This window comes from Eublepharis macularius, chromosome 2, assembly GCF_028583425.1.
Source record: "Eublepharis macularius isolate TG4126 chromosome 2, MPM_Emac_v1.0, whole genome shotgun sequence".
Lineage (NCBI taxonomy): Eukaryota > Metazoa > Chordata > Lepidosauria > Squamata > Eublepharidae > Eublepharis > Eublepharis macularius.
Window position 1 is genome coordinate 189984439 of NC_072791.1, and position 12494 is coordinate 189996932.

The following is a 12494-nucleotide window of genomic DNA, read 5'->3' on the forward strand; positions in this document are numbered from 1 at the left end:
AAGGGAAGTTGAAGTGCAGAGCAAGAGTCTCTTTGAAATTCAAAACACTGAGGACACAAGCCAACCAAAACTTAAGCACTTTTCAGTCCCGTTATACCAATGTAAACATTAAGCATGGTATGCAAGTGGCCACTATTGAAATAGGATTTTAAAAGTGTTTAATTTCAGTTGGGTTATGGCTCTTGTTTCCTGAATTTCTTGTACCCCAGGAAAGGTAACCCTGAATGGGTATTATTCTCATCTCTCTAAATGCCAAGTGAACCGAAGGTGTATGACTAAGTATTTGAATGTTTTACACATGCAAAATCACATTGATTTCAGGACCAGAGAGCCAAGTTAAATACAACTGGATTATGTCCTATATATCCACTAGCATGGTGTTGGACCCAACCATCTTTTCTGTTGGGGAAAAGGAAGGAGGTGACCTCTTTGACTGTCCAAAAACATTATGCTGAGAATCACAGTATCTGTATTTACAAAAACATACTGGGGGCTGTAGTATGGAAGGGAAATTGGGAGAGATTGAGTGAAAAACCTGGCTGGATCCAACCTATGGATTTTTATTGTAACTAATACCTTTTATTTGCTTGTATTATTTTTATTAAATACATTATCATCTGTTTTTGCTGAGAGGGCACAGAGTTACCCTTGTTTCTTTTTTCCTTAACAGCATGGGATGGGTATTCCCTCCATTTCTATTATGCTGCATGAGCTAATCAAATTGCTACACCATGCAAAATGCTGTGATGTTACCATTATACGCATCGGTACTTCAGGGGGATTAGGTGAGCAAAGAGTTTTGCTGCTACCAGGCAGAGATGATGCAAATGAAATATGTCTCAGGAAAAGGTCATGCTTCTATGAGATCTTTTTTAAAAAAAAAATTCAAACCAACAAACATCAAATTGTTAAAGAATATATGAAGGATCAGACTGATGTATTTTCCTAATGCTGCACCAGTCTGAAAACTTGATTTTCTGTTCAGATTAAAGTTGTTTGGATTAGATGCCCCCTTTCCAAAATCCCAATACATAGATGTAACTGATACAAAGAAATATCACTGTCTGGTAAAATGATCAAAATTTACACTCCTGGGGTTGGATTCAATGCAGCATTTCCACAGATGAAACTATTCTCACTTGTGGAGCATGACTTCCTTACCCTCATTCCTGCTGCATCCCCATATCCGCCCCCCCCCATTGCCCCTTGAGAGACCACCCGGGAACACAATTCTCCTGAGTATTTGAGACAACAAGAAGACAAGAAAGTCTGGCTCTACAGGCACAACTACTTCTAGCCTCAGAAATGCAGTATTGGATAGATCCAAATCCTGATCTTTATAAGAAATAATAGTTTCTTATAAAGTTTCCATTTAGCAGCAACCACCAAAGGCAAAAAGACAGTCAATCAACACCCAAAGAAAATCTCAGTTTGGTGTGATTTTTTTTTGGGTAGGGAATGAAGCTGACTGAGCAATTCAGTCCAGATATACATACAGATGGACAGCTCTTCCATCTCCTGAATCTTCTGTTTGAATGTGATCACCAATTACAAAGTCAATTAAGAAACCGATACATCACTGTCAATATATGGGCCTAGGAGTATTAGGACTTGCTCATTGTTCTGTTATGCACATGAAAAACCCTTACAAGAAAAACTAGATTACCATTCTTAAAAGGAACCAGTCTTGAACAAGAACCACCATAAATCTAAATCAGCATGCTTAGCTGCTTTATACCCAGTCAGACAAACAGAATTTTGAAGCAGCCCTGTACTATGTAGTTCAGTAATCTCTATGGGCTGGCAACAGCTCTCCAAGGTCTGGAGACATATCCACATTACCTCCGCGCGTCCCGGTGTTGCACTAAATGTTCACTAAACACCCGGAAGTATAGCGTCTTTCTAGCGTGATTCAGAAATCACGTTTGAAAGACGCTATACTTCCGGGTGTTTAGCGAACATTTAGTGCAACATCGGGATGCGCGGAGGTAATGTGGATTCAGCCCTTATCTGGAAATTCCAGGAAATGAATCTGGGTCCTTTGGCTTATAAAGCTTGTACTTCATTGTCTCCCTGTGGTTGAAGCTTGGTCTTGTGTGTTGTGAACAACAAGCACACTCTAAGCCACTTCTGTGAATAACGAGGAACTATGTATCTATAAAAATCTCTAGGACGCTCTAGAGCAAAATATAGATGGGTGCAACTGAGAACAACATGCTTACCTTATTCCTCCTGGTTTCTTTAACCTACCTCCTCCTGGGTCCTTTAGGTGAAAAACAGCAGCTGGCTACTCCTTTAAAAGTAGTGTATATCTCTCTGATTTACAGTGTAACAAAATTGCTGCACACTGCAATAAACAACCTGCTGAAAATGCAGTAAGATGCATCAGGTGCTGTTCAATACTGTATATGAGAACCAAGGCATGTGTGCTTAGGTGCTTTTTGTGACACCATGAATAGGCTCTAATTCACATTATTCAGTGGTAGGAAAGGGTGTGCGAGTATATAAACTTCTTCGTAAGAATACACCCCAAACCTCTATGAACAGTTTTACGGCAGGCAGTTCAGCCACTGTGTAAACCTAACCGACTGTTCAAAATGTGTTGTTAAGCTAGATAACACTCAGATCAAGAAGGCTACAATCTATTTGTGTTCTCTGAATACTCAATGTCATCCATTTACATTTTGTGTTTTCAGGGATCGAACCTGGGTCAGTAGTAATAACAGACACAGCAGTGGATTCGTTTTTCAAGCCTCGGTTTGAACAGGTGATACTGGACCGAGTGGTCGTACGAAGCACTGAACTTGATAAAGACCTGGCCGAGGAACTACTAGAATGTAGCAAAGAGATTAAGGATTTCCCAACACTGGTCGGCCATACAATGTGCACCTACGATTTTTATGAGGGTGAGTAGAAGGGCTGATAACATAAACATTTTTTTAAACTCCCAAACACCAGAATGAAGTCTGAAAACATTATAGTATTATGGTATGCCCTGTCTGGCACACCTCGAGACTCACGGTCACTTTTAGCCTTATTTATTTTAGATAAATTTGAAGGCTTCTGCACACAAGAGTATTCATCACAAGGACAGCCAACAAGAAATAAATGCAATGCTTATTCAGATAAAAGGACGGTACTTTTCTTACTCATATCCCTTTATAGCATTTACTGTAATTATCTGTCTTCAGTTTTTAGCTATTGAAGAAACATTCTTTGATTAAATTTAAGAGGCCTAGCTTTCTGTCTCTCCCCCTCCCCAAGGATGTTTATAAAACAAATTTTATAGAGGGAAACATTATGATTAAGTAGTTTTTCTGTGGTTTTTCATTCTCTTCAAATATGCCACAAAGTGTGGGAAATCTAATACAAGCATGAGAAATTTATCTCCCAGAAGCTGTATATGCCAAGACTGGATCTCAATTTCACCCCATGGAAGTACACTTATAAGAACACTTGAACAGTGTGCATTTCTTTTAAAAAAATGAAACCTCCCCTCATTTTTTTTTGTTTGCTTGAGGAACGGAAATGAAGAGGGAGAGAAATGAAAGAACAAATGCTATTTATTGCCTTGTTCTGGAAGCTCCCTCCTCCTTCTAGCCCCCACCCCCAACCTATCCACAGAGTCACCAGTACCACAATGGCTCCCTAGGCAAAGATTTCCCAGTTCCACAGCACTCTGGAATTTTGTCTGCCTGGTCTCTTTTTTTCTGGCAGCCTGGCCTACTTATCTTTCCATGTGAATCGTGCTGTAGGCAGACAAGGGGGAGAGTATGAAGGGAAAGCGTATTCCTCCTAAGTGCAATAAAAACGAACAACACGATAAATGAAGCAAAAACATTTCTTAAAAAAACTCTAAAAACTAAATTAACATAAAATGGCAAAAAATGTTCACTTCTAGTGGGCATGAACAAAAGGAAGAGATCGTTATGATGCTAGAGGCACCTCACTAGGGCATAGTAGCCCAGTACAGACAACAGTCCCATGCATTTACTGAATATGTGAGGAAGAAGAACAGGTGTGAGCTTGCTGCCACCCTCTCCACCCACTTCCACATAATTGGCTCATCATCCTCCCCTGTTGCCCTGTCGCCTAGCCCAGTTGCCCAGCTTCTTGTGGCCGCGCAGCACTGCTGCCAGTCCGGGGAAGTGGCTAGCAGCCTGGGTGGCCTCCTGCAGCTGTTCAGCACTTCCCAGGAGCAGCCAGCAACCAGGGTTTCTAGAAGTGGGTTGTCCTTATGACATCATGTTCAGTCTTGACATCACGTTGGCTGGGAACACACGTGCATTTGTCAAAATAAAAGTTAGTTCACCACCCTCCCTCTCCCTCTCTCCAGGTCCAGTATTATTCTGGACCCCATCTGGCAACTCTAAATGGAGGAAGCAGCCACACATACCAGCCTCCCCCTCCTGATCAGCAACGCTGCATTCTGAACATCACTGATCATGGGGACCACTTGCTCTGTGTGATCATCCTTGCAGATCTCAAGGTGATCACATGGAGACGGAGAACAGGGCCAGCATGCTTATGCCTTCTTCCTTCCCCAAGTATGGGGCTGTCGCTTGTACTAGGCTATATCTAAATCAGTTTGCATGTAGGGCTCTATCCACACATCGCTGGATACTGTGCTTTAGTATTTGTTCAAAACTGGATTTTCCAGAAAATCCTATTGCAAATCATTGATACAAAAAATGTATGGATGCAGCTTAGATGCTTTTCTTGAATAAAAACCAAAAATTTATCTGAAGTGGTGTATATTTTAGGAAAATAAGAGTGCAGGTATGGAAGAAAACCTGTTTTCCAAACAATAGAACAGAATATAATTTATAACCTCAGATATCTGTTACATTCATCCAGTTTTGTAGCACCCTGTATGAATAGAAAACATTATTAAGGCAGTTTCCCATTTCCTTTTGTGTAACACTCAGGAAAATCTAGGAGCCCCTCAATAGCAGCCCCTTATGTCCCTCATTCTCAAAACATTTATTGACAGTCTGCGAAAAACAAGCATATCGTATTAAATAGTTAAAGCAAATAGTCCCTTGTCAATAATCATAACGTGATATTAACAGCTGGATTACACTCCAGTTACTTCTTATGACAGGATTATAGCTTCCAAATTACCTTGCTGAAGAAAAATGTCAAGAAGTGCGGCATTTATGTAAATAACCATTAGCTCCTCTGCACTACCCTGGAACCTTTTCTTCGGAGGCAATTAAATGCCGTTTGCAAAGCGGGTGAAACAGAATAAATGGAGAATTAATAATCTGCAGCCTATTTATAAACCTTTGGATCTGTTTGCAAAGAACAGCCATCTGTGTTTTTGCTCAAGGCCACATTTCCTCAAAGCCATTTCAGAGGGTTAAGATGCAGGAATGAAAAGACGGGGGTGGCCCAGGTTAGCACATCGGCAGGTGCACATTTGCCATGTCAGAACACGTGTTGCAAAGAAAACAAGCGTGGCTTCCTAAGCTCTGCCATTAGAATCTTAAAGTCTTGATCAAACCCATCTTGGACAGTAATGAAAGAGATTAGACACTTTCGTTATATAGTCATATGAACATATGCAGCTGCCTTACATGGCTCGTACATAGCTCAGTATGGATTGTACTGACTCTCAGTGGCTCTCTGAAATTTTAGACACAGAAAGATCTTTCCCAGCTCCTTTTATTTGAAGGTCAATTCACAATTTATGGAGCATACAGATTATGTTTCGAGTCCCAACCAGATTAGGCATGAGTTCTCCTCAATTCCTGTGTGCATAGTGCCTGATTCAGTTTGCAACAGCAGCACACATGGAAAAATAGCCTTCCCTCTGCTCCGTTTTCCTCACTTTAAACTGCCTTGAGGGGGGCAGTACGCACTATGTAGTCTGTTGGAGGTATACACATTGGCGAGGCCTGCCACAAGAGGTTTTCCTCAACAGGCCCAATGGCCCTTGGGACCATTTCAGTTCAGGAAAACAGTGCAGGCAGGCTGAAGCTCCTTCTCTATGGCTGATTCCGCACACGTTGGATAATGCACTTTCAATGCACTTTATCAATCGTTTGAGGTGGATTTTTTGTTCCGCACACAAAAAAATCGGTTCCAAATGATCTATAAAGAGGATTGGAAGTGCATTATCCAACGTGTGCGGAATCAGCCTGTGTTTCACAGTTGCAATCTGAATTGGGCACCACAAGCACGGGAACTGAAGAGAATCCACCATTCACACCTGTGTCCTTCATAATGTGCAAATTAACACCACTGAGATCTCTGCACTGGAGTGGCCAGGGATCAAGTCTAGGATCTCCTGCATGTAAAGCAAGGGCTCTACCACCAAGCCGCAGACCCTCCCAGCAGAAGCAGCATTGACATCTATTTCAATATTTTACACTGCTTGAGCCTTGAAATTAAACTTTGTGCTTTTATCCAGATGAATCACACTCTTCTCCACCCCAGCCACTGGTGATGAATTCCCCTCACTGCAGAAACAATGTCAAGGCAGATGGCATTGTGGAATATATTAATGCAAGATCCCTGAGCACCTCCTGGCACTCTGAATTGGAACATATGTGCAGCTCCATTAAGGAAAATAGTAAAGCCACAATGACAAATATATCCAATTTAAACCACCTGCTAGCCAGTACATACCAAGGGGCAAGCTGTACAAGAGTCAGCCCTGCTATTGTAATGCCTGTTTATTACTCTCGATCTGGATGGTGTTAATCAAATCCTGTTGCTTTCCTGGGCTGTTTTCCTTCTGATTCCTTTTCTTCCCCACAGACTTCATTTGTTGTGATTTATTTTGCTTCGAGCACTGTTTAGCTGGTAAGCAATACTTTGCCACTTCTTTGTCATTTAGCCAGGAGGAGGAGGAGCTTGCAGAGGTCACTGAGGACCTCGGGCAATCACTTCCTTCCCATCTTTTCATCCCTTTTGTCTCAGCAGTCTCTGTACAAACCTCCAGTAACCTTTAGTTGTTCAAAAAGTAGACAGGGTTTTTTAAACTGAGCAATTGGACACCTTTGACTGAGACACTTGCCAGAACTGGAACCAGAACAGAACGTCTATGGGCTGCTTCTAAGGTCTTCCCTAGGTCTCTAAACCTTATTAAACACTCTTGTTCTGCAAAGAAAAAAGATTGCAATCCTAACCCGCCCCCCCCTCTCCACACGGCCGCTATTGATTAAATTTAAAGAAACAAGAGAGATCTCCACCTCCCTTAGGGGCCAAACTACATTATGATTTTCGGTACGCTGTGCTTGGGTTCCCTGACCAGATTGAATTGGACACACATCAGCTGCGAATTTCCAGCTGGGAAATCATTTCCCAAGTGTGTGGGGCCCCAGTTTGAATCGGGACGATGGGATGTGTGGAGAATGGGCTTCAGCCTTCTTCCTACCTTCCTGTTTTCCCAGGCTGAAACAGTGCCTGGGATTTTATTTGCCCCACCTGGAGCTGCATATGTATTTATTTATTCCCTGTACTTATTGTCCACCTTTCTCCGTGAAACACAAAGAGGATTGCAAAATTAGAATAAACAACTGAATAAAACAAATCAGTTTAAGATAAACTGTAATTAATGCAGCAGCTGGATTTCAAAACTTCTAAGTTAATGCAATACAAACAAAATAATAAATATACCACTGGCATAGCTGACTTTGAAACTGTGTAGTTTGGAATCATGCTCACTTCCACTGTTTCTCTCCATTCTACAGACTTCTATCCCACTCAGATCAAGACGGGCAGCCATGTTAGGCTGTCTGTAGCAGTAGAAAAGAGCAAGAGTCCAGCAGCACCTATAAGACTAACAAAATTTGTGGTAGGGAATGAGCTTTCATGAGTCACAGCCAGGGCTTTTTTTCAGCTGGAACGCAGTGGAACGGAGTTCCGGAACATCTTGAAAATGGTCCCATGGCTGGTGGCCCTGCCCCCTGATCTCCAGACAGAGGGGAGTTTAGATTGCCCTCCGTGCTGCTCAGCGCGGAGAGCAATCTCAACTCCTCTCTGTCTGGAGATCAGGGGACGGGGCCACCAGCCATGGGACCATTTTCTCTGAGGGCAACCCACTGAATTCCACTACCTCTTTTCCCAGAAAAAGAGCCCTGGTCACAGCCCACTTCTGTGACTCACAAAAGCTCATACCCTACAACAAATGTTGTTAGTCTTATAGGTGCTACTGTACTCTTGCTCTTTTCTACTGTCCCATTCAGAGTAGGCATGAAGCGGGGAGGTGGAAACAGGAGGGACAACTGGGAGCATTTTTGTGACTCCAAGAAGATGAAAATGGTGGACAGCATCACCAATGCAGGGAACTGCTGAATGTAACAGGTAGCTGGCTGAAGACAGCACACAAGCTCATCATTCTCATATCCCCCAAAAAGGTAGAAAGGAGAATGGGGAGAGAAGAGCCATCACTAAATGGAAACAACTGGTCTTGCTTGTATTTTTTTGGCTACAGATCCATTTACTGGATCCAAAATATAAAGGGAAAGGAGTGGTTCTGCCCACATCAGAGCCTACCCCTCCACAATGTGCTACCACAGGGAATTTGTTTATATTATTTATAGTTGCCTTTCTCACTGAGATGCAAGACAAATTACAGTGTAATTCAATATGATCAACAGTTGGGACATCCAATAAACAATGCAATGGGTTTTGGATTGCAGATATTTGAAAACCGGGAGTAATCTGATACAGAGCTGAATCAATGCTAAAAATTTGTTATATATAATAAATTATCCCATCTGATCTAATCTCACAAAGAGATGAAATAATGCTTAAACATTATTATATATTCTTATTGTTAAATAGTTATATACATTGTTTATATATACAATAAGAATATATAATCATAATCCATATGGATTATGGATCCTGGATTCATCACTGGAAGGCAGTCCACATTCAGAGGCAGCAAACCTCCCAGTGCCAGGATTAAACATTAGGGGAGGGCCTTGGCCCCTACATCATCTCTGTCAGTCCTCCAGGGCAACTGATTGGCCTCTGTGAGGAACAGGATATTGGACTGAATGGACCTTGGTCTGATCCCGCAGGGCTCTACTTATGTGCTTATAGTCACTGATCTTCCAGGCCATTCCCTTCCAGCTAGGGTGACCAGGTCCACATAGCCTCCCAGTGGGAGGGTTTTGGCACTTATCTTATAGCCAGGCCGATGATGGTCTTCATGCACACAATTTGTTTGTGCCCTCCACAGACATGCGTGCACTTCACAGTGTGGCCCCCTCCCACGCACATGTGCTTCACAGGGGGCCAATTTTGGTCTCAAAGAGGGCAAAACAGGCCTATTTGGGGCCAAAATCGGCCCCCAGCAAAGTGCAGGAGCACTCTCGGGGCAGCACGATGATGTCACTCAAGGAAGTGATGTTGTCGTGCTGCCCCAGGAGCACACCCTGGAGACCCGTTCCCGTGCCTTCCTCTCCCAATGGCCAGGTAAGTGGAGGCAGGGGGGGTGGATGGTGAAAGCGGGAAACCCCCCACCCCCACTGGGGGAATGAGATTCCGACTTGCAGCAGTCCTTCCCAACTCCAGAAAGTTTATTTCTGGGGTCATAAGACCTACATGAACTAAAAGCCAAATGGGTTGCGCAGCTGCAACAGGAAGGAGAAGAGGGTGGATTCATTCTTTCCTGCCTCTTCCACAAGCAGGAAAGAGAGACCAATTTCCCCCCTCACCCTTTAGCCCCATGGCTAAATTTCAATATTTTAACTACATGTGGGTCACAGGACCCCAGATCTTCCAGGGTCAGGAAAGTCTGCTGGGGGGTAGAAGGGAAAGCCAGTGGTCCTCGTGCTGGATACAGCCCTATGCAATACCAGCCCATCGTGTGGAATTAACAGAACAAACCTGCTTTCACACAGAAGTGGGACAGCAACCCCTCAGAAGCCACCAGGACGTTTTCCTACAGATTCTGGTGGGCCTATGAGGCCAGATTGGTTGGCAATGCGTTCTGAGCTTCTGTCACTCCTAGTAAATGCTACCAGAGGTCAGTAGTAAGCGCATGTTTTGAATCCCCAGCAATGCCTCTTTGTGCTTTCTGCTCTCATAGCATTCCTCTTCTTATCTGAATTACTTGCTGCAAGGGTTTCAAACAGACCTCTCGGCCTTCTAGCACATGATTGCTGCTTTCTTTCTTTCTTTCTTTCTTTCTTTCTTTCTTTCTTTCTTTCTTTCTTTCTTTCTTTCTTTCTTTCTTTCTTTCTTTCTCTCTTTCTTTCTTTCTTTCTTATTTGTACTTCTCACTTCTGCATTCTGTGAATAAGCAAATTATCCTTAATTTATTGACCCTCCTCCACAGTGATAAAATATTTTTTTAAGACTCCAAATTTTTATGTGCCTGTTTGTATTTCATTCAGTGGTGTTTTCCTGTTATGTTCTGCATGTAAAAAATACACAGCAAACTAGGTAATTAATATTTGAAGAAGTGTACTAGTAAAACTTAAAAGGTTGTAAAGTTTTAAATTCAAGCAGAATATTGTGACTTAGCTTTGGGCTTTGGGAAAGAAAAGTGTCTGACAGCCGCTGCCATTTTCAAGTACACAGCCTGCAGAAGTATAAAATAAGTTGTGTTTTTATTTTCTTTCTTTCTAAGGTCAGGGGCGCTTAGATGGAGCGTTATGTTCTTTCTCCAATGAAAAAAAGTTGGACTACCTCAGAAGAGCATACAATGCCGGTGTTAGAAACATAGAAATGGAGTCTACTGTATTTGCTGCTATGTGCAGGCTTTGTGGCCTTAAAGGTAAGTCGGAAGATGACACATTTGCTTGTATGATTGCTCTATAGCCCTTACTCTTGGCAACTCATTGGTTTGGATCCAGTGCCCAACTTCCACCTGAGCTATAGCTCTTGTGCAAGTGGAAACACCAGAAAAAGACCAAGAAAGGTTCTTGCACTAACTCAGGGCTTTTTTTCAGGGGGAACGCCGGGGAACGGAGTTCCGGAACCTCTTGAAAATGGTCACATGGCTGGTGGCCCTGCGCCCTGTTCTCCAGACAGAGGGGAGTTTAGATTGACCTCCGCGCCGCTCAGTGGCGCGGAGGGCAATCTAAACTCCCCTCTGTCTGGAGAACAGGGCGCAGGGCCACCAGCCATGTGACCATTTTCTCGGAGGGCAACCCACTGAGTTCCACCACCTCTTTTCCCAGAAAAAAAGCCCTGCACTAACTTATTTTATCCCCTCAAGATCTTGTGCAACCAATTCTTGAGCACTATAATATATAGGGAGAAAAGCGCTAGGTGTTGCACAAGATCTCGCTCAAGCAGAACTGCGCTAATTCAGTTTTTGTTTGTGTATTGCAGGATCCATTCCCAGCCACTGTCTACTTTCTCAAAAGCACTTAACTGCAACATGAGCGGCCACCCTTTTAACTAGTAGCTAGGCTTAAAACACGTTATCTATAACTGACTAAGAAGGTAAATTTGTGTGCACCACTTCTTGAGGAAGGTGGAGCCAATGTGATGGAATACTCCTCTGCTTACTGAAAGTGAGGGATTGGACAGGAGCATGAAGCAGACGCTTTCTGCCCAACATCTAATTTTCCACGTCGCTGGAGGAGATGCATGCAGCCATGTGCACTCCCACCTGTTTACCGCTTCAGTGTGGAAAGAATTAGATGTGCACTTTTAAAGAAAATGTTAAAAGCAAGTATGTGTATGTGTGTGTGTGGGTGTGTGTGAACTAGGCCAAGAGTGTAGCTTACAGGGGATTTAACCCTTTCCCTCTACCATTTTACCAATACAAATCACTCAGTACGTGGTTTTCATTTATCAAAGGGGAAGCATGGTTGAAATACATACCATGTAGATAACCGTATGTTTCCCTACAGGGGTTAACTGAAATTGGGAAAATGGTACGGGGTGGGGAGGGAGGAATCTCCCTGCACTGTAGGTTCTATCCAGATCAGAGCCAATAGCCCTTTTTAAAAAAAAAGAAGTTATCATGGATCTCTGGCATTACTTGTATCTTGGCCTGGAGGGCAGAGTGTTGTTTTCATGTCACACGAATGGATCTCAAATAATGAAAACTTGCAGCCCAAAAACAGAACAGCTCCCAAATCCTGTTCTCTTTCTAGAATTAGGTTCCTTGGGACTGCTACAACACAAAGGCTGAATTTGAAGCAACTCTTATCCCTGAGCAGACTTCCTCTCTGAAAATTAAGTGGTTTTGTAAATTGGTTATCTGAGATTGATCAGCATGTACAATAGATTGAAAAGGTTAATGGTGTTGGCAAAACCAAAACCTTTGAAGCTACCTTGTAGAAAGTTTCTAGAAACTTATGCCAATGTATTTCAGCTTTGGGTTGTGTGTTTGTGCATGTTTTGCTTCATTTTTTTCAATGGCTGCAAAGGTCACTGGGCTCCTGCTGACATTCTTGAAAAGGCATTAACTGTTTTAATCCAGACAATTTTTAAAGCTAAGTAAAGGTACACAACACAGAGCTTATATTCAACCCTCTAATAATAGAATTTCAAGAATTTTTCATTGAGCCACA

General features: G+C 42.7%; 1 protein-coding gene across 1 annotated transcript in view; it reads left to right on the top strand.

Moving 5' to 3' along the window:
* Nucleotides 1-12494, top strand: part of UPP2 (uridine phosphorylase 2) — a 42421-nt gene that overhangs the window by 24913 nt on the left and 5014 nt on the right. The window contains exons 4-6 of the mRNA XM_054971915.1: nucleotides 671-785; nucleotides 2697-2906; nucleotides 10595-10741. Of these exons, the coding sequence (XP_054827890.1) occupies nucleotides 671-785; nucleotides 2697-2906; nucleotides 10595-10741 (472 nt within the window). The remainder of the gene's footprint in view (nucleotides 1-670; nucleotides 786-2696; nucleotides 2907-10594; nucleotides 10742-12494) is intronic.